The 26713-nt window shown below is 39.5% G+C and overlaps 1 protein-coding gene across 1 annotated transcript; it reads left to right on the top strand.

The window, feature by feature from the left end:
* Positions 1 to 1091: 1091 nt before the first annotated feature.
* On the top strand, positions 1092 to 24130 carry LOC117448206 (CD82 antigen-like). Its single transcript, XM_034085390.2, has 9 exons — positions 1092 to 1202; positions 6336 to 6411; positions 8428 to 8500; positions 14782 to 14906; positions 16294 to 16368; positions 18193 to 18291; positions 19443 to 19616; positions 21854 to 21937; positions 22387 to 24130. The coding sequence occupies exons 2-9, from the start codon at positions 6349 to 6351 to the stop codon at positions 22462 to 22464; spliced, it is 771 nt and encodes a 256-aa protein (XP_033941281.1). The 5' UTR covers positions 1092 to 1202; positions 6336 to 6348; the 3' UTR covers positions 22465 to 24130.
* The last annotated feature ends 2583 nt before the right edge of the window (positions 24131 to 26713 follow it).

Raw genomic sequence — 26713 nt, 5'->3', positions numbered from 1 at the left:
CTGCAGTAACCTTTAGAGAGGAGATCATCTAGCAAAATATACTATCTAGTTAAACAAAACACATCAATCCACACAACAGAGAGAACAACATGGTTCTAAGTAACATGTCTTAACAAATAACACCAGAGATCTGGTATGTAATCTCACCCTTTGTTTAGTGTTTTCTGTTTGGAGGTTGTTTAACATGTCATAACATGATGGTCCTCAGGTCTGCTTGAAGCTCTTCTCAGTGAATCTAAGTGAATCTACCTGGTTTAGTTGGACACATATTTCTGGGAAACTAATCTTCCCCATACCACGTGCTCTCTCTTTACAAACACTGTGGGCAAAGGGTGAAAAGGGGGTTGTGTGGCACAGGAAATGTGTGTGTGGCTAAGGTTATTTAGGCAAAAAGCTCCCACGTGTCCCTATCTATGAACTTCACTTTCTAATATGTATTGAGTCAAGTTTATTTCCTTCTTCCTTCTTTCCTTTCCGTCACCTATGACCACTTATATACACCCGGTGCAGCTAAACCCCGCCACCAAGTGTTCAAAATAATATTGCACTATACATATAACTTAAATAAACTGACACACCAACAACACCCATAAAATGGCTCCTACACATCCTTTAAAGGCAGTTTAACTGCAACAGCTTATCAACATAGATACATACATACATACATACATACATACATACATACATACATACATACATACATGTAGCCTAAATATAACCAGTTATCATCTTCTGTTATCATTTGCATTATATGATCAAATGAAAAGTATAGCCTACAAAACTAACAGGCAGCAATATATACATACAGTAGTCAATACGGCAATATGGAGAATGGCACATTTCAGAATCATATTGTAGATCATATTGGATTATAATTTGAACTAAATATTGTAGTTTCGTCAATGTACTATGTCAAACACTCAAATAATAATATAACTTTGTAAAGGCTTGTTTAAATTAATTATTGGTTTATAAAGAAAATGCACCTGTGAGGCTTCTGTGCAGTTATTTTTGCTTGACCGGCAGGAGAGGGTTAATAACCCAGTCTTCCGCGTGAGGGGTGTGAACACTTTCCCACACACACACACACACACACACACACACGCACACACGACTTGTTTCTCAGCAAAGACAGTTTAGTAGTCACCAAGCAAGCACGAAAGGAGACGGTCGACCCTCAACCATCTGCTACAGAAGTTAAAGTAAGTGTTGGCGTTCATCATGTTTGAGTGTGTCTGTTTTAGCTAGTGACGCTGTTTACGCTAAAGGCACGTTAGTTTATAATTGACGTAAACGTGAAGCGAAAGTAGAGTTAACCTGAACTGATATGAAGTCCCTGATATGACTTAATGAAATGGCGGTGCCTCGTTTAACTTGGCAACCTGCCTGCCGTGGTCATGTCTCAATTGTGTGTGTATGCAGTTAACAACTTTGTTTGCCATATGTTAACGCCGGTGTTATGTAGCCTATGTGAAGTGTCTTTAAAGAACCTCATAACATAAGTAAACTGATTATGTTAAAGCTGTTGTCAAGTGGTCCAAAAATGAATATGAGGAACCTATAGGATTTGCTTCACTTAATGGAGTGATCGTGAAAAGTAATTATTTTAGTCCAGAGGTGGATAAAGTAAACAGATCCTGTATGGTCTTAAAGGAGACATAGTGAATTAAAAATGTCACTTAAGTAAAAGTACAACGCGTTAAGCTTAAAATGAAATTAAAGAACAACAAGTAAAAGTACTCATTCTGTGCAATGGCCCCTTACAGTAACATACAGTATTATTATGAGCCAAATTTAATTAAAGTATCAAAAGTAAAATTATGCAGAAAAGCTCTTTCAAAGTATATTTAAAGCCTATTATTTTATCCTGTTTTCATCACTTGTACAAGCATTTTAATCTTCTGGTTTGTCATTCTGGAATCAATTTTAGAGAATTTCTCAAATACATGATAGGTAGTGAAGGGAGCTAGAGCTACTTACAGTAGCCTACAAGTAGATAGTAACTATGAGTGGTAAATACATGTAGTAGAGTAAAAAGTACAATATTGCCTCTAAAATTTAGTGGTGTAGGAGTATACAGTAGCATAAAATACTCAAAGTATAAAAAAATGAACAAACCCCTATTTTGGATGCTTTGTTGTTACATTCCTAATCAAAATCCCTCTTGAGTTTGTTCTCAGACCCATTACTTTACAACGAAGGGTTCAAGGATGGATCTATAATTATATCAATGTAATGTTATTATTTTATGATATGTATGTCTGTAAGAATGCTTCTTCATTTGTGAGCTTTTCTGAGACAATTATTTACTTTGGCTATACAGAAGAAAAGAAGGATGCCTCCGTACTTCTTGTGAGGACATTTCCAGTTGCAACAGTGCTCTTTCAGCTGTCTTGCATTAGTGCAAGCTTTTTTAGCAATATTGTGGTTTACAAGCATAAATCAATATCTGAGCAGGCACACCTACTGAAGTGGAAATTATTGTTCCACCCACTAGTCTTATGTTTCATTTACTTTTACTAGAGACATTATAAGTAGATTGAGATCAATCTATTATGAACTGACAATATTTGAAATGGTCATTTGTTAGCTTTTGGGTTGTGGCCACCTTTCCCATTAGTTAGCCATGTCTTTAGCCGCTGAGTGACACGTTTACAAACTATAATATACTGCGGGATTGGTAAGTCTTTAACAGATCATCTACCCACACCATGTATCTTTGAAAGCCACATATAGAGGTGAGTTGTTTGATGATGTGCTGAACAACACAGCCCCAAGCGATTAGATAAAGAAGACTCATTGTTGATTTGCAGCACAAATTGGATTTCAAGATAATATTATCATTTGCAGCTATTTGTGACAACATACTACTTTTTTACAACTTAAAACATGGAATCTGTTGTTAATAGTGGACTGAAGACCATCACTAAAGCCAGTTTATAGTCATATGGCCACCGGTTTATTATCGGCTGTTGTGATTAAAAAGATGATCGGTAATATTTCGTAAAAAAAGATTAATGAAAACCTTTACAGACCTACAAATACTTTGATAATAAAAATGATCACTACTTGTAGCCTCTATCCACGTTTTTGCAAGCTGAGATACAAAACACTTAACTGAAAGTAGACAACTTCCAGAAATGTACTATATGTGCCAAAGCTGTTTCCTATTCTCAAACATAAATGCAAATGTTTGAGTCACGGGAAAACGCACTGAGATAATGAGCTACATCCTGTCTGAACACAGGGACTTACAACATTGTTGCAGATGTTAAAACAGGATTCTGGCATGGTATTAAGGATTTAGTATCATACTAGTGTATGTAGCGTGATGGCCTCACAGATGTTTAAATGGGTCATATATGAATATAAAGGGAGGAGGTGGTAGACGAAGGTTGGCACATTGCCTTGCTTTGTGTGTACACCAGGTCTGTAGTTGATCCATGCTGGGTCCATTATAGACACTGTTGATGCCATCTGCCACTAATGCTGCCTTCATAATCATATCACTACACCATGCTTGTGTACTGGCCTATTAATGTAGTGCACCCCCATGGAGAAGAATGGGGGCTACAAAGGGGAGAAAAAATGACTGCATGGGGTCACAGAGTTTGGAACGTTCTGGTGACTCATTTGCAGCTTTCTTAAAGAATCAATTATTTTCTGCATATTGTTTTTGTACTACTAAGCCTCAGCTTACTCATCTTCTTCTCCTCTCACATTGTCTTTTTAATTGAGTGTGAGGAATACTTGCTGTTATACAAGGTTACTGTTTCTTGGAACAGCCGTTTGGCTCTGCTTTGAATTTCCATTGCATTTTCCAGGCTTTATTTTTTACCCTGGAACAGATTTGTCATTCTCTTTGAGGGAGTCCAGTGTGATTGGGTTTGTCTAGGTAGGTTCAGCAAAAAATAAACGTATAAAATGGCACCGCAGCTGCAGTACCTGCTAAATGTGTAAGCATGCATGGAAGTAAAAGTATAGGTTTGTGGTTTTGTTTGGCTTTGGAGCAAACCTCAATATGTTCAGTTGGCTGCTTCAGAAAAAAATATGCTTTCCTTTTTATTTGTGAATTTGTTGTTGGAAAAATAATAAGTAGCATTGAGGAATTTCTTTAGAGTTGTTTTCAGATGGAGGGAGCTCAGTCAACAAACATTTGTTTGTCATACAATAACTAAGCCTTTAGTTTTGACCCCCATTGCTGCATACCATCTAGACACAAAGACCAGCAATCTCCTTTACGGATTATCTACTTTGCAGGGGTATCTGCTTTGCATTGAGCCCTGTTTAGTTTTGTAAACATGAATTGTGTTGGTATTTAGGTTATCGAGTACATTAAAAAGCCTAGTATTCGTGGTAATAGTAATAATACCATTAACCTCAGTTGTCTTTTGACAGTCCTGCTGTACAGATTGTGTTTTCCAGCCAAGCATGGTGCATTCAAAAATATATACAGTTTGTATTTACCCATGTAGCTTTTGGTTACTTTTATAACAAAACTAAAGTAACAAGAAAACTGCTCTTTTGATGATAAACAACATCTCAAATGGTATTTCTTTCAGTGTTGTATCCATCCTACTGGTACTGACCCATGACTCTATTTAAGAAGATTAGATTAGATGAGTAATTCTGTTAGTAAAATTGTAGAAATGTGATACAAAAACTGGTTTTAATCAGCAGGCTATAGTTTTAAAATACAGAAGTAAACACTATGGTAACATTTCTAGGTGTGTATTTATAATGTGTTGTGATGCATATGTTGAAAGAAAATGGTGACAGGGATATCATTGCTTCCCTTTCCACTTGCATGTTTCAACAGTTACAACACTAACCAACTGAAGGACAACAAGTAAAGCAGTCATATGTGATTAAATGCCACCAAAGAGAATATGCAAAGTAACTCAAAATAATTGAACTGGTAATATAACATATAAGTGAAGTAAAAATGGCAATGTTTCATGATGCCAAAATCCCTTTCTCCAGCCACTTTCTACACTTGCCATCATTTGGAGTGACTTTTTTGTCTTTAGTAAAGGAAAACAGTGCTGAGTAGCAGTATTCTTTTACCCTATATTCAGAAATAAAACACTATAAACATCAGGTTTTTGCTTCCAAAAGTAGTATACATTACATTGTTCAAAATAGAACTAAATACACAGTATTATAGGCCCGGGCATTGAGAAGAACCTACGGTTTTGATGGAGAAGAGAACAGCTTGTCATCTTGGGAGTTGTCTCTATAGGTTATTTTCAGACTGCTCAAATAACCACAATGGCTGGTTATACTTCCAGTGCTCCCAGTGAAGGAGAAGCTCTGGTTGTGGTAAATATTTTTATTTTACTTGTGGAGAGAGAGCGTTTCATAGCATGTCCCTACTGTGCTGTGTTTATGTTGCTGGCCTACAGGCGTTAAGGAAAATGTTACCCACAGAAGTGACTAAATGCAGTCATATGTGTTGGCTTGTGCAATCGCGTATACATCTGAACAAACATGTACATGGACGAATGAGAGGAAAACTGATAGGACAACACTGCAGACCTCAGTGTAACATGCCCAAAACTAAAACGTCAGATAGCTACAGTTCTGAACTTGCTTTAAGTGTCTGATTCACAACATTAAAATGTTGTTTGTCATGTGGTTGCATGACATCAGTCAGACCTTTTTAAATATGACTGGATATGGTTTTATAGGCTACTGATTTGGCTCAAAATAGTGAATGAAAGTGATTGCAAAATTATGTGTTAACTTGTGGTTGTAACCAGGCTTTTGACTGCTGGCAAACAAAGCTGTAGATGGGCCTGGTTCCCTTCTGCCTGTGATGACAATAGACTGTCTAACCACATGCTGTCATGGTTTTTACCATATACAGTCTTTTCTATACACACAGTCATCATGACTTCACCTCTCTCCACTTTGTTGTGGTTTCTCCTCAAATCTGTCTCATCCAGGTGGTTCCTCTTGTTTGTTATAACTATGTTAACAAATTGGCCTTCAAAAGCATACTATACTCTTACAATGTTTACAGACAATGGGCTAATTGTCTTTAACACTAGAGCAGGTGGGGTTGTTTAATACTGGCTAATAGTCAACAGGGCTGTTGAATGAATTGGGCTTTGAAGATTAAAGCTGTTTAATCAGTCACCCCACTGTGCAGATTTTCCTGTGTCCACTCCTTGTGTTGTAGCTTCAGACACTTTCTCAAGGCTAGCTAGCTTTGTTTTGTTATTGTATACTTCTTTATCTTGTGTCTGGCTTCTCTTTTCCCCCACTACACAGCGATGTAACCCTCTGATGTTTAAATTAACGCATACTTTCCATCTATTTCTGTCTTCCAGAAGGAGTGCCACCATGGGGAAAGGATGCATCACAGTCATCAAGTACTTTCTATTCCTCTTCAACCTCCTCTTCTTTGTAAGTCATGACATGTCTTTATCAGTGTTCTGTGGCAGTGCTGCAATAACTGCAAAGCATAGCATGCGCGCTCAGAAACATGTTGCACGACTTCCACTTTATCCGCTTTATTTACCTAAGATAGAAGGATAGGTGTGCTATGCTCCTTCAGCTGAATCAAACACTCATGACGCATTCAGAGCAGTTTCATGCCTTTCAGAATGAGTTGTTATTTGAATAAGCCTCCTTGTTCAGATAACAATAGAGAGAGATACATAGGGAAATGTTGCTGAAACTATGCCTTGAGGGAAAGACTATACAGAGTACCTTTAGTACAGCCAGGTCTAAACAACAGCAGATGGTTTCTGTTTGTTCCCTCCTCTCTCACACTTAAGTCCAGGGCTAGATAAAACCCCAGACTCTTAAAACTGCGAGGATGTCCAGACCTTTCCAATGAGACCGCGGCTATAAACCTGACGCAGACCTTTTGATGGGAACACTCAACCGGTGTCTAATAGGAAGCGTGTGTGTTTGTGTCAGTGTTTGTCCATGTGGACAGATCAGACTAGTGAAGCCAGGAAGTGGTGGGCTAATGATGACTGCCGGGAGCTCAACAGTCCCTCAAATGAACAGCTCCTAACCAGTGCTCTAATGACTGTTGTTGTGTTGTGGAGGAGCGGGAGTGGCTGAATTAACAGAACCTCTCATCTATGCATTTAGCCCCCAGTACAGAGCCCCGCCACCTCTAAACAAGGGCCTTCTTAATTACATAGAACTTCATTTCCTCCTTACATGGCTACATAATGGGACATTTTCCGAGGCTTTCCGACGCCAGGGACAAAACTCTCAAGTCCAGAGCTGATATTTATACTCTTTTCTAGGGATGTCCCGATCACCTTTTTTTGCTCCCGATCCGATTCCGATCATTTGATTTTGACAATCTGCCAATACCGATTTTTCCCGATCCGATCTTTATGCAATGCATAAGAGAAAAAAAGGTAACAGATAACGGCTGGTCATCCAATGCGATGAATTCAGCTATCTTGGCTGTTATTGTGTTGGCCTTTTCACTGTTCTGGGGCAGTTTCTCTTACCTTTTAAAAGTCTCTGAAAGTGTCGGTTGTTTCAGTGCCGTTACCTGAGTGGCCGCTGTGTACTCGTCGTGTTGTTGTTGGTGTTTGTTTCTCAGGTAGCGTATTAGATTGGTTGTGTTGAACGTAGCTCTGTTCTTTCCACCACGCGGAACCTCCACCTTGCAAACATTGCATCTGGCTGTTACACTGCCTTCGCTTTCAATTTTATAATACTTCCAAACTCCTGACATTTTCTCTGTCCCGACTCCCGAGTCACCAGCTGAACGTAGCCTCTCGTTAGCTTACTGCTACTATTAGACACTGCGCCCACTCTGTTGCCAGCTTTGAGAGAAATAAGCAACCAGGTCTATGAAAACAAGCCCAAAAGAAGCAACACATACATGATGTTGTGTAATTTTAAACCCAAACTAAGGCCTCAGGATGACTTTAAGACATGAACATGGTCATTTTTGTTTTGTAACATTAAATAAAATAATTAAAAAATAATAATAAAAAATTCCCGATCCCCGATTTTTTTCTCCCGATTCCGATCTTTTAAAAATCACGTGATCGGCTCCGATCCCCGATCACGTGATCGGATCGGGACTTCTCTACTCTTTTCCTATCATCTTGACCCCTTTATCCTTACTCAACTCTGTTCCGTTTGCTGTTCTGAGAAGGATATGGGTGATTTGTAGATCTGTGGCTGGCTGGTTGGTAATTGTGAGAAAACTAGCAGAGTGGGTTTCTTGATCCTCTCAACATCCTCTCTGCATGTTGCTTAGAGAAACACAGATAAGCAGACATTAAGGCAAAGTGAAGAGTTAGGATCTGATTATTTCCAGATGTGACAGACTGAGGGAGCATAAGTATGGCCCTCTGTTTAACACACCCTAGCACAGATTCTGTGTTTCACTTTCAGATGACTTTTGGTGCCTGACTCTTTTCTGTTTCCCCTCCACAGATCTTCGGAGCATTGATCATGGGCTTTGGCCTGTGGGTCCTCTTTGATAACCAGAGCTTCATTGCTGTTCTACGTAAGTGAAGTAACACACACACACGCTAGGGCTGCTCAATTAATCGTATTTTAATCGCAATTACGATTTTGGCTTATCTAAATAAAACGATTTTTTTTTTTATAAATGTATTTATTTGTATTGGTTTTTCAGTTGAATTATGCTTAAAGTTCAGGGTAATCAACTGTTAAAAACATACTGGTCAATAAAAATATAATAATTAAATTGATGTTTTCAATAGGGCCGGGACTTTAACGCGTTAATTAAGATTAATTAATTACACAAAAGTTAACGCGTTAAAAAAATTAACGCATTTTAATCGCACTTTAATCGCACTTATTTTTGCACAGCGGAACGTTTCTCACTGGATGAGTTTCAGGCGTACCGATTATACTGGAGCACCAACTAACGTTCATGACTTCAGCATGGGACTTCAAACAACAACAAACCACGGTGAACAATAGTCAAACATCAACGAACAAGCTGATGAGACCGCTTTGGTCGGCCCCGTGGATGGGACATTTTGTTTTAAAAAACGGACGGAAGGAAGCGTCGACAAGAGCACGGTTGTGTGCAAATTATGCAAAAAAGAATTTGCATATCACCGCAGCACATCAAGCCTAAAGTATCACCTAAATGCAAAGCATGTAGCAGCTAGCGTGGACGTTAGCCCGACTCCGAGTGCAAGGAACCACACCCTGACCCAACCCACACTCAACCAGATGACTGGTTTCAGGGCCAGGATAAGTCAGTCCACGTCTGAGAAAATAACCAACTCCCTGGCTCACTGGATTGCACTCGACTGTAGACCACTTGGAGTAAAATCCATGTGAAAATTGCTTCTCACTGTTCTCAGGTCAAATATGTATATTTGATTAAAAATGCGATTAATTTCGATTAATTAATTACAAAGCCTCTAATTAATTAGATACATTTTTTTAATCGAGTCCCGGCTCTAGTTTTCAAAGTAAATGGATAATCGTTTTTAATAATCGTGGTATCAATTACTGACCCAAATAATCGAGATTCAGATTTTTGCCATAATCGAGCAGCCCTAACACACACACACACACACACACACACACACACACACACACACACACACACACACACACACACACACACACACACACACACAGGCTGCCACTCCCTTTAGTGATAACATTCAGCACTTTTGACCCATAGCACTTCAGCTGGTAGATAGATATTGGAGAATGTGCTTGTCAAATGCTATAAACTCGAGCCTGCTCTGCTGAGCTTATGTGGATTTTATCCCATAGGAATCGTTCCCAAGGAACCACGAAGGGATTTTTTCGGAACAAACCACAAATATGACTGACAGATGCAACTTTATGACTTCTTCAGTGATTCAAAGGCTTCTCTGTAGACTCACAGTGATGGACACATTATGTGAAGATCCAGGGGAGGTGATGGCTCACATGTCAATGTATCTTATGTCAGTAAAAAGCAGCTTTATTTCCCCCACAGTTTCCACAGAGTTGTACTTTGAACTTGCCAAGTCTCTCAGCTCCCCAGGTGGCAGCAGTGCACAGATTCTCCCACCTTCACAGATGTTGGCACAGATGTAATGGTAAAGTCTGCATGGTGAAGAACAAGCCAAGCCTCCGAACGGCACTCAGCTAAGAGACAAAGTTGTCAGCTTTGTCATAGAAAACAATAAGTTATCTGCTAGGAAGACACCAGAGAAAAAATAATGAAAGTTGAGGCTGAAAAAGAACAAGGAACCACGGATGGAAACTCTTAGTTGCCATAAATCTGGTTATAAATGCTTTCAGTGTATTCATCCCAGATGGAGCTTTGCCGAGAGCAGCAGTGAGGTTTTTCTCCCAACATCAGTCTATAAAAAAGAATTCCTTTCAATTTATTATCTGGCAACTTAATATGTGTTGGAAGTCAAATATAGCGTTTATTTCAATAAAACTGTGATACCCTTCTCGTATAGGAGATGGGCATATGACGCGGGTCGCAGAACTACGTCTGACGATAAGTGTTAACCCATTCAGATCAACCCCCAGATGTGTTTATAACATCTCTACTGTGCCAATCTGAAAGACTTATGAGACTTCCTGGTCTTTCACTGTATATTTGAGTAAAACACTGGATTGATTTGATTGAATTAAGGAGAAACTATTTTGATTATTGACGGTTGTCTAATTGTCATCTTTAAGATGCCAAATGTGAGGATTTGCTGCTTTACTATATTGTAAGTAGAAGTCGCTTTTTTTTAGTTTCTGTTTACAATCCATAACTTTGGGAGGTCTTATTCTGATAAAGGCCAAACTCTGAGGGCTGAGCAGAAGTGGAGGAATCTATATTTAGTCTGGAAATCTGCGCTGCTTTGACTGATGAGTTGTGAAGAGGCTGAAGTTATTACGAAGACCAACCAGAACTGACCTTGTGCCCTAAACTAGTCGTACTGAGTCTTGCTTTCAGCTGGCTCATGTTTCAGCCCCTGAGTTTACTTCTCACTCCAGAGTTATTACTGAGCTGAGTCTACTTATCTCCAGACTAGTGTAAAGGCTGTACAGTATCCATCATTCCTGCCCGCCCCAGTCCTATTGTTGTGAGAATCCAGCTGTTCCTCCTGAGATAGCAGAGATCCTGCTTCACCGATACCCTGAGGATATCCCTTCCTATGTGAGGCTTGATGGAGCCTCTTCTCCATTTATTATTGTTGTGGAAATCCGCAGGGGGGTCAACTTCAAGTCTTAACTGCATCCTTGAATTTGTAACCTCACTGGAAATCTCTTACCACTCTGTAAAGGAAAAAAAAAAGCTGCAGGCATCTCTGTTTATTGACTCTGTGTGTTCCCCTCAGAAGTTTTACCATTGCCTGACCATAAACAGGATCTCTGTGTTTTCAGTTTCCATTCTTTATGAATTATATTAATAGAGGACTCTGCAGCTGTCTCAAAGACTTCAGGGAGGGGAACTTTGGGAATGTTTTGGTTTCAGGACCCCCATTTCTCAGTTAAAAGGGCATCTTCCCCTCAGTGTTCACCCCTTCATATAAATACAGTGATGTTATTAGTTTACCTCATTGACATGATGCCTTCCGTTTATCTTTCTGTCACTTGCCAAAACACAGCTTGCCTTATGTTTAAACAAAAGTCAGCTCTGGAAAGGAGGTCTGGGAGCCAGAGCAGTTTGGAAATATGCTGCAGATTCATTCTGAAACTTTCCAAAGTCATGAACAAAGAACCTGGTTGTAAAAAGTATCTTTATTTGGGACACTTAAACTCTAGAAATGATGCACAAAGCTGGTCTGCTGACGTTTACATTTTTTTTTATCTGTGCAAAATGTCAACCGTTACCTTTTTTCGGCTTTATACAAATTGAATGTGTGGCTCTGGTCATGTTTACAGAAGGACCTGCAATACCAAACAGTCCCTCCTCCTCCTCCTCCTCCTCTTCCTGCCTCAGCAGCTTTCTTAAAGGGCACCATCGTTGTTTCTTCTTTAAATGGAAAGGTCTGTGGAAACCACCAGAGGAACTATTTCAGAATAACTAGCAGCGACCTACATGGAAATGTGCCATGGTAAATGGCAGAACAGCACAGTAACCAGGGGAATACATGCTGACTTTAGAACAAGTGCATGTGTACTAACCACAAAGCACAGATGCACAGTAGGAAGGTTGTAAAGTACACCCTCTGTTGCTCTTCAACTCTGATGTACTTGACAGAGGCTCTAACAGGAAACATTTTTTTCATTTTAAAATAAAGATATAAAAATAAAGCTGCAGCTGTGCAAGTTTGCCTTTTCCACAAAACTGCCCTGTCCATATTCAAGAATAATAGCCATGTAATACAAAATAGGAACATTCTGTCTACAGAGAAACACTACAGGGCTTTTTAAAATTGAAACAGAAAGGGTTGAGTTAGAGTAAATAATATATATTTTGTATCATGTCTGTTACATATCCTATGAGGTGTAAACATGTCTGTTCATCATGTTTTCACACCCTGGCTATGTGACAGCTCTCACCTTTTACCATGGCCAGCCGGTAGCTACTGATTCTACATGATGTGGGAGGAGATGGTCCACAGATTAGATGTATTCCCATAACATGCCAAGAAAGTCTACTGAAAGTAGTCACAGCTGAGAACTGTTTGAGACTGCATTAGAATTGAACAACGTTTCCTCCTTCTCCAGGGAGTATGTTTTGACTAAAGTGTTTGTTTAATCATATGGCTGCAGGGAAACCACACAAAAAACATCTTTCTCACTTATAGTTCAAACTGTTCATCACCCTTATTAAATAACTTGTGATCTACTTGTGAAAATATATAATGAAGTTCCACTGGTGACACCTCTATAATGTTTAATTTGCCTATCTCTGCTTTAGATATTGTGTGTGTGTGTGTGTGTGTGTGTGTGTGTGTGTGTGTGTGTGTGTGTGTGTGTGTGTGTGTGTGTGTGTGTGTGTGTGTGTGTGTGTGTGTGTGTGTGTGTGTGTGTGTGTGTGTGTGTGTGTGTGTGTGTGTGTGTGTGTGTGTGTGTGTGTGTGTGTGTGTGTGTGTGTGTGTGTGTGGGCTCGCATGTGTGCATGTGCTTGTGTATGTTTTGATGGGAAAGATTAAAATAACATGCTTCAACAGAGTGCTGGATATAGAACATACTCTGTGCTTGTCTGCCTCCCTTTAAATGCTACCCTGTAGCCACATACACTCTCTGCGTATGTTCACCGACGTTCTTCGAGCTTTCAATTATTCTCGTACCGCCACAACATGTGTTGCTCCGTTAACATATGTCAACGACGTAAATGCATGTAATAACGTCTTTGTAACGGTATCTATATTTTGTCTGAATTTTAAATTAGCATGTTTATTTAAAGTGTCTCAGTACATTACACCATCTATGTACAACATATGCAACCAACCATTTATAATAACAGAATCATAATTAAGCCCAAGATGACTACTCAGATGTTGTCCAACCTAAAGTCCAAAAACAGCTGATTTCCAGAAAATCCATTGTCGTCACTTTACAGAAGTTGGAAGTAGAGGGTTGTTTTTGATGAAATTCTCTTTGTGGACTGATTGAAATAGTTTCAACTCTTGCTAACGTAAATAAGTGGGTGTCCTTTTGACAGAGTTTATTTAAATATACTTGTATTGTCCTTGCTTCAATTAAAGCTGTCAAAATTGATGTACATAATGCATAATACAAAAGAAAATACCTATGGAATAACACATATCCGGTAATGAGGCGAGCTGCTAAAGGCAGCAAATATATATTCACCTATAGATGTTTCAGAGAATAAATAAGTTTTCATTGATTTATGTCTGCTGTCAAGTGTAAAGCTTTCAAATGAACTGCCGCCCAACAGATTGCTTATTTATCTTTGGAAGAATAACAGCTTGCATCCTGTGATAATGAGTGTACGTGATGGATTATAAAGACTGAGCATGTCTGCAAAGTAAGGTGGTGCCTGAGCATGAAGCAGGACTTTCTTTTGGTTCATTTACAGTAAGTTGTTTTCCCAGTCTTTGGAACAATACATATTCGTTGTACATAGGCCATACTGTACATGATGATTGCTGCATGTAGCATCAGCAGCCAATGGGATGATAAGGGAAGCATCATTGCATAACAGTCATTGCGTCTGTCAGCTTCTTCACTAAATAGATGGGGCTGAGTTATCTGATAGCTCTGACTGCTGTGCTCGGCCCAGGAATCTTTTGGAGCTGGAGCCATTTCACAGAGCTCCGATTCTGGCTTCATCTGCAGACGCTCTGACTCTCTGGAGCTCCTCAAGCGGAGATAACACACAGCCACATAATGGCTCCAGTTTATCTGCTCTCCAGCCCTCCAATCTTCCATTTCAGTCGTGCCCCCTCCTCCTCCTCCTGAAGCCCTCCCACTCTACATACCAAAGAGGGAAATCAATTAATCTCACCGCACATTGGTCCAGCTCTCTCTGGTGGCCTATTAAAATGATCTTTGTGGGAGAAAAACTAAAAACCTTCTTGAGAGAAGAAGAAGAAGGGTTGCACAGTGAATCATTTGTTGGCTTCCTGTAAGCATCACAATGGTTTTGCATGCCTTCCTCTCGGTTGCATTTGTTTGCAGGCCAAAGTAGAAAAACAAGAGCAAAGGTCTGCTGCAGTTATTCTATCATGGAACAAAATGTGTAGTTCATTGTTTTTGCTAACTCAACATAACTACACACTTCACTGTGGTAGTGCAGGTGTTCAGTTTGCAGCACACATATATCGTTTTCAGTGGTTTTGTGTAAGTTGACCTCTTCCTCCTGTCTGTTCACACCTGTTTCTTCAGAGGAATCATCAGACACGGTGAAAGTGGCGTCCTACATCCTCATCGCTGTCGGCTCCTTGTCCATGGCCATGGGCTTCTTCGGCTGCATAGGAGCCATCTACGAAATCCGTTGTCTGCTGGGTTTGGTGAGGAATGATATTCACTTTAAGCTCCAATGCTAACATGCTTCAGATTGGTCTTCTTTCTTAGAAGCAGGAACAGGGTGAACACCCCCACCACCACGAGATAAGGCCATTTAACGTATGTAAGATCTAACATATGAGTCATTGTCACACAGGAACTACATGTCCTGTTTTTTGACACAGAAAATAAATTTGTTTTAATATTAAATTATATAACTCTGGCAGGGGAGTCCTTCCTCATCTCTCTCTGTCTCCCCTCGTATCCTGTTATCTCTTCTCCAAATTAAGTATCTAAATAAATCCATAAAACTTAAAAACTCCCAGTAGTGTGTGTGGCCCTCTAATCCTGCAGAGAGTTTGGAAACATTCACCTAAATGCACCTGCTTAAGACCTCAGGCTTGGCTAAGAACACATGACAGATTCCTGCTGACAGTAAAGCCCTTTTGCACTTGTGCTTATGTGTGGGCTGGGGGCTCGCAGCATGCGTGGGTTTACAGAGGGGAGGGGGGGGTGACAGGGATAAAGCCAGGGGGTACAACATGAGTGGGGATGGGTGCACTCTTCAGTGTTAACCCTGCTTGGGGTTAACTGAAGAACTGCTGTGACCTATTTCTCCGAGTGATAGTGACCAGCTGGCAACACACACACACACACACACACACACACACACACACACACACACACACACACACACACACACACACACACACACACACACACACACGAAGCTGTTAAAGGATCTGTAATGTCTTTATTCATAAATAAGGCTTTAGACTCTAGAGATTAGTAATGCTACACAGATTAACAACACTTTAAAATGTAAGGTATCTGCCAGGAGCTTTCTTTACTGCCTGTTTATTTTCCAGTATAACGTAAGACTGAAACCTGTAAGACTGGTTTTTTTTGGCTCGAAGGCTGTGACATTTGGGAAATGTATTAGCCAACAGTTGCTTATTCAAACATTCAGCAGTTACGCAGCAAGAGTATTGTCAATTTGGAGTTTTTGGCCACCTGATGAACGTAAAACGGGAAAGGACTCCTTCTAGGCAATGGGTTTTTGGGGCTTTGTCAATAAAAACAGATGCCTGCTTTGGCCTAAAACAACACAATAAGAGCAGTGAGATTAAACCTAAAGCTTAAAGGTGAAGGCCGATGAGCTGAAACTCCCTATAAAGCTCTGTTAAGCAGAAGGGCCATGAATGTCTGTAGGTTCAAGACTACATGCTACCCCTTTGTCATTATTACATCTTGTGAAATTGGCAAATCATAAAGTCTGTTATAGCTGCTTAAAAAATGTTGTTTCTCTATTGAGTATTCCATAACTGATATCTTGCAGTATTGTCAGTCTTTTTTTAAGTTGTTCTTATGGTTTTTCTTTATCCTCCTCAGTACTTCACCTGCCTCCTGCTCATCCTCATCGCCCAGGTCACTGCTGGAGTTTCAATTTACCTCCAAAGAGAACCGGTAAGACTCTTTACTTGCTTCCCCTATTCTCAATTTCACTTCTAATTTCTCCTTCTCTTTACAGTATCCACTTTTAGTCTTCCTAATTTCTTCCCCATTTCAGTCTCTGTCCTCATTTGATACTATTCTGATCGTTAACACCTACTTCTCATACCGTCCCCCTCCCAATACCCTTCCTAACACATGGTGACACATCGGTATTCACCCTACACAGCTGGGATGGGCTGAGGCAAACCTGTTTGTGCACCCCCTGTTTCCTTTGATGGAACACAGGTTTGTACCCTAACCAATGGAAATTGACGTGTTGTCAGTTTGTGACTGATGTGAAGTTGGATGTAGGTGGAAAGTGAGATAAATCAGTTGGACTGAAGCACATGCGTGACAATGATAGAGAACTTATCAACAGACCTTTGCACTGAATATTTTTTCCATCGTCGTCTTTCTTGGTTCCCCTGCTGGGTGTTTTTGTTTCTTCTGTTGTATGGGGAAGATAAACACGTTCATGGTGAATGTGTGTGTGTTGACAAAGCTGCTGTCATATGATGACATATAAAATTGGTATGTCAAACGCTGCCTCACCTAAAACAGTAATTATCACCCCGGCACCAGAAACCACTTTCAACTGAAGTCTTTGAGGGAACAGCACCGCCTACAGGCGAGATGATCAACTCACCAGAGTTGAATCAATACACCGTGAGTTGAGTGAGAGCCTATTTAGAAAAAAATAAAGTCCATCAAAATGTAAACAGACATTGATAAACAGATAGATATATAATAATCCCAGGACACACTTTAGTGTTTAACACTAAGTAAAAGCAAAATTAGAAAACGGGTCACGACAAACCCGATAACCTCACTTCCAAAAATGAAAGAATTTTGAATTTTCATGTAAACAGACGGCGGAAGTGTTCTTAACGTTCCACTTCTTAAGATAAATCATTTAAAAACCAACTGGATTATCTTTAAAAGCAAAACAAAACAGATAATCTGAAAGCGGAAACTAAAGGAGATTTCACATCAACGGCGACAATATAAAACATGTGTTCATTAAAACACTTTTAAGTTACCAAATACAGCATAAAATGTGGGTGACCATTACACAGAACTCTGTTAAACAAGGGATCAAATCAATAATAGCTCCAGCCTAAATAATACAGGCAGTGTGTTTGCACTGTGTGAAGGGAGTGTTGTGTTTGAACACTCAACCTCTCGGACTGGTTTCATGCTCTGAAGCTGGTCATTCTCTCCCAGGACAAAAAAGCTTTTGCTTTGATAAGCCTCACACCTGACCTGTAGGACTCTGGGAGGGCAGAGGCAGTTTCAGCTTTTAGCCTCATGTACAGTATGTGCACCCATGTGTGTTTGTGTGTATCGCTCAGCGTTTGTGTGTGCAGCCTGAGACGCGCTCCCTGTGTTTAAGGCTTACCACAGGACAGGGTGGTGCCATTTCCCAGAATAGGGAGAGGCTCTCACTCGTCTCCTGTAGCTCTGAAGGTGCATCGCTGCCACCCCTCTGTGGTCTTACACACATAAACACAGAGTGGAGCTGCGCCTACTAAACCCATCACAGGACTTCACAGGGCAATACCACCCGAGGTGTAGCCCTAAGAAACATTAAGTTCAGATGTTGCTAGTACATTTTAGAAACAAGATTCAGCGTGGGTGTGTTGTTTTCTTTTCTTTAACACTGTGTCTCTACCATTCACCAAATAGATTTCCATGTAGACAATCTGTTTACTCTTCTGACACACAAACTATTCATCTACAGCTATAAATGTGTCGAGTATAATCAAGTGACCAGTATTTGTTCTTGTTTATTTCCAGTTGAAATATGAGATGGCCAAAATCCTAAAGGACATGATAATCAACTATACCGGCGAGAACAGGACCACAGAGCACACCTGGGACTACGTTCAGAGTACGGTGAGTTAACTCCTAGCCTGGATTGTACACGAAACACCGAAACCCTTAATATAGAAGAAATTAACTAAATGCATCAGACAAATATATTGTAGTACAGTTCAGATTGTACCATCAATACCCCTAGCCAATGACCATACAAATGACTGTTATAAGAATAAATGCCACACAGATCCATGTAAAGCAGCAGGGAGGTATAACGGAAGGAAATGAAAGGAAAGCGTCCCTTTACACTGGAACCTGTCTGCATGATAAACCACATCATTTAAATGGCCTTAGTTAGCTACGTTTTGGTGCAATACTTTACAAACAAAACCAATTACAAACAAGCCATGCATTGCCTATTTTATTTAAGTTATTCAAGTATTAGTTTTAGTACAGAATTGTATTTAGATGTCACTGCCAGTGTCACGTTTTGCACCAACTTATGAATTACCCTTTTAAAAAAGGTTCTCCACTACAATATGTTATAGGTGATTTGATTTTTGTTAAGAGTGCTCAAAACCTTGGAAACATACAGGTAACAACTGCAACAAGAACAACAGCTACACATTGCCTTTTCCCTCACTTTGAAACCCACCGACCTCAAAGTGAACCCTTTTAACTGAATCTATTTTCTACTGCGATCTCTGTGGGTTTCAAAGTAAATTCCTTTCACTTGCTTTGTATTGTTTCGAGCTGGGAGTGTAAGATTTAGGAATGGATATCTCAGGATCTCAGCACATACAACTGAAACTATTTGTACAATCAAACACTTAAAGGGTATTTCTTTTCTTTTTACTTGGGATAAAATGACTCATTTAACTAATCAGTACATGGCAAATAAAAACAGGTCAGCTGATTGTTCTATGCTCTGATAAAGTTTATTCATTTTCTTCCCTATCTCCTTCCTCCTTCTTTCACTCCCTTTCCTGCCAAGGCCCACATCTTTCTGAAAACAGCAGCCAAGAACAGATTAGGCTCAAACACCATAAAAGAGATTTTCCTTTACTGATCCAATCCATTTCTAGTTTTGCTTTCATGTAATTTACTTAACTAATCATTTCCGTCTCTCATCTTTTTAGCTTGCTATTTGTTTTTGTGCCTTTTCATTCAATCCTCTTCTTTATCTCCATATCTTTCACTCACATCCTCCCTCTCTTTTATGTCCCCAGATGAAGTGCTGTGGATGGACTAGTCCAGGCAACTGGTCTGAGAACGTTTTGATCAAGGACAACTCCGAGAACCTCTACCCGTGTTCCTGTCGCAATGAGTCCCTGCCTGGCACCGAAATTAGGGACGTCGGGATGTGTGAGCACCTGTCCTCAGAAACACCCATCTATCAAACGGTACATAACCCATAAACTGCAGCGCTGGTCTGTTTCTCTAATGTTGAAAATCATTTTGAGTTTACTGATGAAGCCAACAGCTGTTTTCCCAATTGTCCCGTCTCAGTTCAGTATCAAGTATCAACGCTGTCAGGAAATAATTGCTCTGGCAGTATTTGTGAATACATTGTTGTGATGGAGTAGACTAACTCTGGGATCGGTTATTAAATCTTTCCAACTGTGCCGTCTCGGTTCATAAGTCTGGGGTCACTCAATTCAATTCAATATGATTTATTGGCATGAATGTCAGGTGAACAATGAGGCCAGGCCTCAGATGATTTGAGGCCAAATATCATATTTATATTTATATATTTTTTTTTTTACACACATAATTGTAACGCAATACATGATTGTCACTAAAAGCCTTGTCTCTAAGTTACAATAAAATATAAAAAATAATTGATTAATAAATTTGAATAAAAATTCAAGTTAGTAGCTAGTAAAGGCATAAAAAGACAGAAATGTATAATTCTTTCTTTAATAGAAATGTTTCTTCTGCGCGTAAAGTGTCCAAACCAGGCTTGTCTGGATAAGCGCATGTTTAAAACATAGTCATTGTCCATGCTGGTTTCAGTTGAATTATTTGTCACAGTTGCTCCCATCAGAACGGTTTCCTCCATTTTGTAGATTATTAACGACTTTTGAATCCACATAAACACATCGGCAAAATCCGACTTACTTTGAGTATTGTGTTTTAAACAGTTTAATCCCTTTGTGAATTGTTTCCACTTGCGCGCCGTCCTCTAATTTCTTCATTCATCGGGAATCCAAATTAATGAATCCTGAGTCCAACAACCATCAAAGTCACTCCAATAGTGCTCCTTAATTACGCTTTCATCCTCCTTTAACAAAATACTTCACATTCATCCAGTTTGTGACAGTAGTTGTAGCATTTTTGAGACTTTTAAACTTTAATTACCGCTGACGCAACTTCCAACAGGAGTCATTTGGGGGGGCTCTTGGGAAAAAAGGTTGGGAACCCCTGAAGTAGAGGACTCTCTCACTCAGGCAGCGTGTGAAACTGCTGTGTTGAGCAGCTGCAGCTCCAGCCTGCCGTCTGCTTCACCATGCTGAAAGTTTTACTGTGTTTGCATTGTTTAAATGTTGGTTGATCATGTAGAATCACTATACGGATGTGTTAGATATTACTTAATTTAGTATGTTTTGCTTTCATTCACAATATCTCCACAAAGGGCGAACATACGATTATTTTAAAATGTGTTTCTTTGTTTTGTTAGTTTAAAGGGTCACTGTTATGCTCATTTTCTGGTACATATTTGTATTGTGTGCCACTACTGTGACTTGTTTATATGTTTTAATGTTCGAAAAGGTCTTTTTATTTTTCTCATCCTGCCTGTGCTGCAGCACCTCTTTTCACCCTCTGTCTGAAACCAGAGCCCGGTCTGCTCTGATTGGTTAGCTGGACGGCTCTGTTGTGATTGGTCGACCTTTTAGAGATGTCCCACCCCTAAGTCTATCACGTAGAATGTGTTGGAACGCTAGCCAATAGAAGCCGAATGTAGTGGTGTCACTATGGCATACGTTTATATATAGGACTACAATGGAGGCGAACTTTTGGATGTTTGCCTTTGCAGACCATTTACATGCACAAAACATACATTACACACTACAGGCAGTGGATAGCTAAGGAATAATAGGGCCCCTTTAACATTTCCCCTTGATGATGAATCTTTATGAAAGGGTTGGCAACCTGTGTTTGCTACCCTGGCCTACTGGTTCATATAAATGGAAACATTTTCAAAGTGAATTCTAACAGTCTAAACCCAGCTAAAGCAAGCCTGCCTCGTTCTAATAGACCATCCTCCTTTACATATTACACAGGTCGGTGTGACTGGTGTTGTGTCACTATGGTCGTACTGAATTAGCAGAGTGAACACCCACAGCTGAGGCGTGTTATTTGTGTTGTGGAAACACCAGGAAAGCTCTATTATTCTTGTTTGGTCTGCGTGTTTCAAAAACGTTTCTCCCCCTGTTCATACCGCTTTCCTCCACTCTGCTAAGCCGTGTTATTCTTCCACTCACTGACCCAGTCCAAAGACAACAGTTGTGTTTTGAAAAGGCTCTGTTCATGTCCGGCAGGGATCACGTTGCCATTCATCTCTTCTCCACTCATCGCCCTGAAACCCCCCTCTTTCCATGTCTTTCTAAACCTCTCCCTCTCTTGTTCTCTCCTTCAGGGCTGTGCTGCCAGCGTGGAGAAATGGCTGCTTGACAACTGTGGAGTTATTCTGGGTATCTGTGTCGGTGTGGCAGTCATACAGGTATCCATTTTTCTCCCCTAACAGATATTTTTCAAACTATCTTAATATCTATACTCAAATGCCATGTGTACTCTATCTTTTATACTTTCTAAGTGTCACTATAAGTATTCCCCCCGTTCATACTGGCACTGAATCAATCCCTCTCTGATGCAACTACATTGTTAAAGATAATAGTCAATCCAAAACACGAAATGTTTGTTTAAAAGCTAAATGAGTTATACAATTTTTGGAAATCCAGGTGTTGATTTTCTTGCCAAGAGTTGAAGTAGATATGTGGATTTTACCACTCTGATGTCGTTCTGTTAAATATGAGCCAGCCTGAAATTCAGTTAAATGGTTCCCCTAGGTTTGGATGGAAAACTGTCAACTCTTGTCTTTATTTTTAAATGAGGGCTCCATTGTTCAGTTTCAACTCTGATAACTAAGTCGACAACTTCCTTTTTCTCCAGCTCCTCGGGATGATCCTATCCATGTGTCTGTGTCAGAGTGTCGTCCAGGAGGATTATACCAAAGTACCGAAGTACTGATCTGAAGTCGGAGCCAGCTTCACACGCAGATGCATGGACTCTCTTCCTCTCACTCTTTCTCTCTCTCTTTCCTTGTCTCACTTTCTTATGAACACACACACACACACACACACAAATTAAGACAGCTGTCTCCACCACTTGAGCCTCTCCTGCCTTCACAGCTGTTCAAATTTATCACGCCCCATATGTCCCACAAACACACACCCACCTTTCAATCAATTTTTGACACACTTGTTGGACAGAAGTCTACAAGTTACCATTGTTGTCTTATTATTTTGTGTTTTTTAAGGAGACGTTTTTCTGGTGGAAGCCTGAGAATTGTGCATGTTTGATACTATGCAGAGATTCATCTATGTGTTGTTTTTATTTTTCTTCGCTGACCTCAGTGAAGAGCTTAACATAGTTAGTAGAGAGAGCACTTTAGTGACACTTGGTGAGCAGTGGGCCCGTGACTGTGGGGCATGGAGATGAGAGGGAGGGTGTGGGGGGGTGCGTGGTCGACGCTCTCAAGGATTAATGCCACTTTGTGATCATGCAGTTGGTATTTTTGGTGCGGAGGGTGGAGGAGAGGCCCAGGGCAGGGCTGCTGTGGTGGAGCTTTCAGTTTCTCTCATGAGCCCTGATATTAACCTCCGTTTACATCCAGCGCCACCGCCTCCTTCTCCCTCCTGCTATCCATCATCTGTGAGCGTCTCAAAATCACGCCTCTGGCCTCCTCTCGGGTGTGTCTGACTGGTAACCAGTAGCTTTCCAAAATGGCTAGTTTTGCATGAAGTAAGCGTTTGTATGATGTGTTGAGTGAGTATTTGTATTTCTTATTTTATATTCTCATGTCATCTCTGTTTTTTTTACAACTGTATATATATGAGTGTTAAGGGTTTATGGCACGTCAGTGCTTGGTCAGCGGTTTATATGGGAATGTTGTCACCCACATGCTCTTGTTTTAAGAGTCCTATTGTTCTTGGTTTCCTCTCTATTGTTTATGATGTACAGAATGTGGCGGCCACAGCAGCCCGTCAGCACTATGTTGGTCTAGATCAGAGAAATTGGAACCCTTACAGTGAGTCTGTCATCACTCTTAAAGCCATGTTTTTATTACTTTAACATATCATGAGTTAGTGAACAGACATCCTGTCATATCGCCTGCCCTGAACATCTTTATTTAAGCTCCTCCCTGCTGTCATTTAAAAAAAATCATATTTTTAACATCATAGTAGTAACAAAAGAACACAGCGACCAGAAAGTATTTTGCTTTCCCTGGATGATTTGCTGTTTTCGTTTGGCCTGTTTTTATATTATCGTAACAAGAGCAGAACTAAAACGTGCAGTGATTGCATGTTACATAGGCCGCTATGAACAGAACATGTTCATCAACTCATGCTATCTTTGCTAAAAAAATATTTCTACAATAATGCTGCTTTAAGTATCTTGATTCCATATCTCAGTTATTCCTCTTAATTTCAAATCACTATTATTGCTGAATTAATGGTTAATGTAGTGGATAGATTGCACTTGTATCCAGTTATTTCAAATCATGTTCATCAGTGTGTACAAGAGGGGCAAAAAGTGTAATTTAAAAAAAACTAAAAAATAGTTGTATCCGTCAGAATTACTGTCAGTTATTTGTTATGACCTGCCCAATTAAAACATTAATTTATCTACGAAGGCTTTTTGTTTGTGTTTAAAATATGTTTACACTTTTACAAACATTCATTGTTTTGTTTAGTAGAAAAAATACAGTAAGCCATGTTAAAAAAGTTTCTTTTTATTATTGAGACTTATTAATAAATCTGACTCCATTGATTATTTCTTTCATTTTGTGTGTCTCAAAATGCAGCAAAACTTGATATGAAGACTGATTTTGTCAAGCAGGTTACTAATGTATCTTTTCCTTGGTCATTTGTCAGGTGTTGTACATAGTCCATCCAGTAGATGGCAGTATATATTCACAGTGTTGCAGATTCAGTCAGAAATGCACTTGGACATGATGAGCAAAATGAATACAGTATGTTATGGTGTTGAAGTTTAAAAAGAAAGATTATTCATCAATGAATTGATTATGTTTCAAATTGTTGATTTGTAGAAGTTGCAGGTGTTATAATAGCCTTCAAACAGGTTTTAAAGTAACTCCATATTTGACCATCTATCATGTTGCTATACCTCACAGCTAATTTATTTATTTTTAATTTAATCGTGTTGTATTTTCTTGATGAGTTAGTTGACTACCCTGTGGCTGAACAGAACAAAAGGCTCCACATCTATTCATTTTCTCACAATAACAGTATTTTTACAATAAGAGCTCCTCCCTTATGATTTAAGTGCAATGAATCTTATCAAGGCAAGGGAGCCTCATGATGTCATGTCAGAAACTAATACCTCACCACTGACTCAAGAGCACTGTTTTTGAAGCAAAAAATCATGGCACCGACCTGGCTGCTCCAATCTAATGTTGTGTAAGATTCTTAACCTCAGTATAATGAATACAGTGTTCTCTCTGGACTCTTTTCAAGTTACAGAGCCACATTTCATCAAGGAGCTGTGTCAATGCCGAGTGCTGCAAGAACCAAACATCACACTTTCATTTCAAAAGGAAGTGGATTCGAGTAAAACAAATGTAGTTACATTTTTCAAAATGATTTGAACTAAAAAAGGATTTGTATCAGGCTCAATAGATAACATGAAAAAACACAAGGTTTAAGTAAACAGCAAACAGAGTTGATATAATAATAATATATCCTGTTGATATAAAGGTCACGCCAAAATTAACCCATAAGAACCCGGACCCATTTCTACTTTTGGGGAAATTAAGGGGAACATAATTTAGACTAAATAGACCAACACATTTCTGACAAGCAACCCCCTCTTCCCCCCGGCCCCTAGTGTCAAATATCTGAAATGTAAAATAACTTATGTATAACTTCACTAATGAGGATGATTGTTTTGGTTTAAATTAGTTTGAACATTCTTTGAATTGAAGAATAAAGAATGTATTGACTACATATAATTGAATCAGCTAAATTAACTAAGCAGATCATAATAATATTTCTAATTGTGCATATATGTCACTTTGGGTTTACTGTGAAAGTTTAGGGTTAAAGTCCCGATGTGACACCAGTGTCACAGCGATGTTTGTCTCATTTGTTTCATATCGATTTGATCCAGAAATGTTTCCACAACAGGTTAAATGTAATGCAAGTATTTTAATTCTTAAATGCCTTGAATTTTACCTTTAGCAACAAACAAAAAAGCTTTTGAAATGCAGCTAGTTCTGTCACATGTGTTATTCTGGCACATGGACATATTGTTATGGGAACACAAAATCACATGTCCTGGACCATGACCCACCACTGTTCAGGGTGTGTCACTTAGCGACTTCATGAGATAAAATAAAGGCTAAAGCTGCATAAGGAACTTTCCAGAACATTTAAAGTTCATGTGACACCCGTGTCACGGTGGGTCCCTAAGGCACACTTACAATATGAAAGAATGAAATGTCTGCAAGAAGGTTACAGTAAATTATTGTAAATACTATTGTTATTTAGAGGAGATATGATGGTAAAAGCATGGTTAAATATCCAGTTATATAGTTTATGTTCAATATAGCTAATATCTTACTGTTTCTCCATGAGGTAACTATTGTCTTCCTGCATTATTGTTTCACCATAAGATATTCAATAGATCATTTAGGAATTTACCAAGTAAATATGTTGACTATTTGCTTCTTCCAGTTCCTTGAAAATAAGGCTTTATTAGTTTTTGTCTGTGGCATGTTAGGGTAATTACCCTGGGCTCTGTGAAATTGTGACTTGGGTTTTTTGTATCAATTATAGCAGCAGCGATTGTTCCATTGACAGAAAATAAATTGGCAGCTATATTGATAATGCACATGATATCTTTGTATGCAGGCTCTGAACTAAGTGGGCCTTGTAACAGGAAGGATAGTGTGCTGCTGCTGGAAGGAAGGCTTCATCTGTTTTTTCCACATGATTGTCAGTCAGTGGGCGCAGGGCAGAGGAAGTGTGGGACGGATGATGATCCCTCTGAGACCGAATGAAATAAGAGGATGAATAATGGAAGATGTCAGGTCCACCAAGTGACCCCAGAGTGAAAACAATATGCTGATTCGAAAAACATGTCTCCTGAGAATGTGTGATGGGCAGCTAAAGTATTGTATTTTCTCAATATGGAGCATACATGCAATATACACCACATAGAGCTCATGCATTCAAATGAGATGTATGTTTGCCAT

The sequence above is a fragment of the Pseudochaenichthys georgianus genome, chromosome 6 (genome assembly GCF_902827115.2).
Source record: "Pseudochaenichthys georgianus chromosome 6, fPseGeo1.2, whole genome shotgun sequence".
Lineage (NCBI taxonomy): Eukaryota > Metazoa > Chordata > Actinopteri > Perciformes > Channichthyidae > Pseudochaenichthys > Pseudochaenichthys georgianus.
The sequence above is the reverse complement of the archived record's forward strand: the minus strand, read 5'-3'. Positions and strand labels throughout refer to the sequence as shown.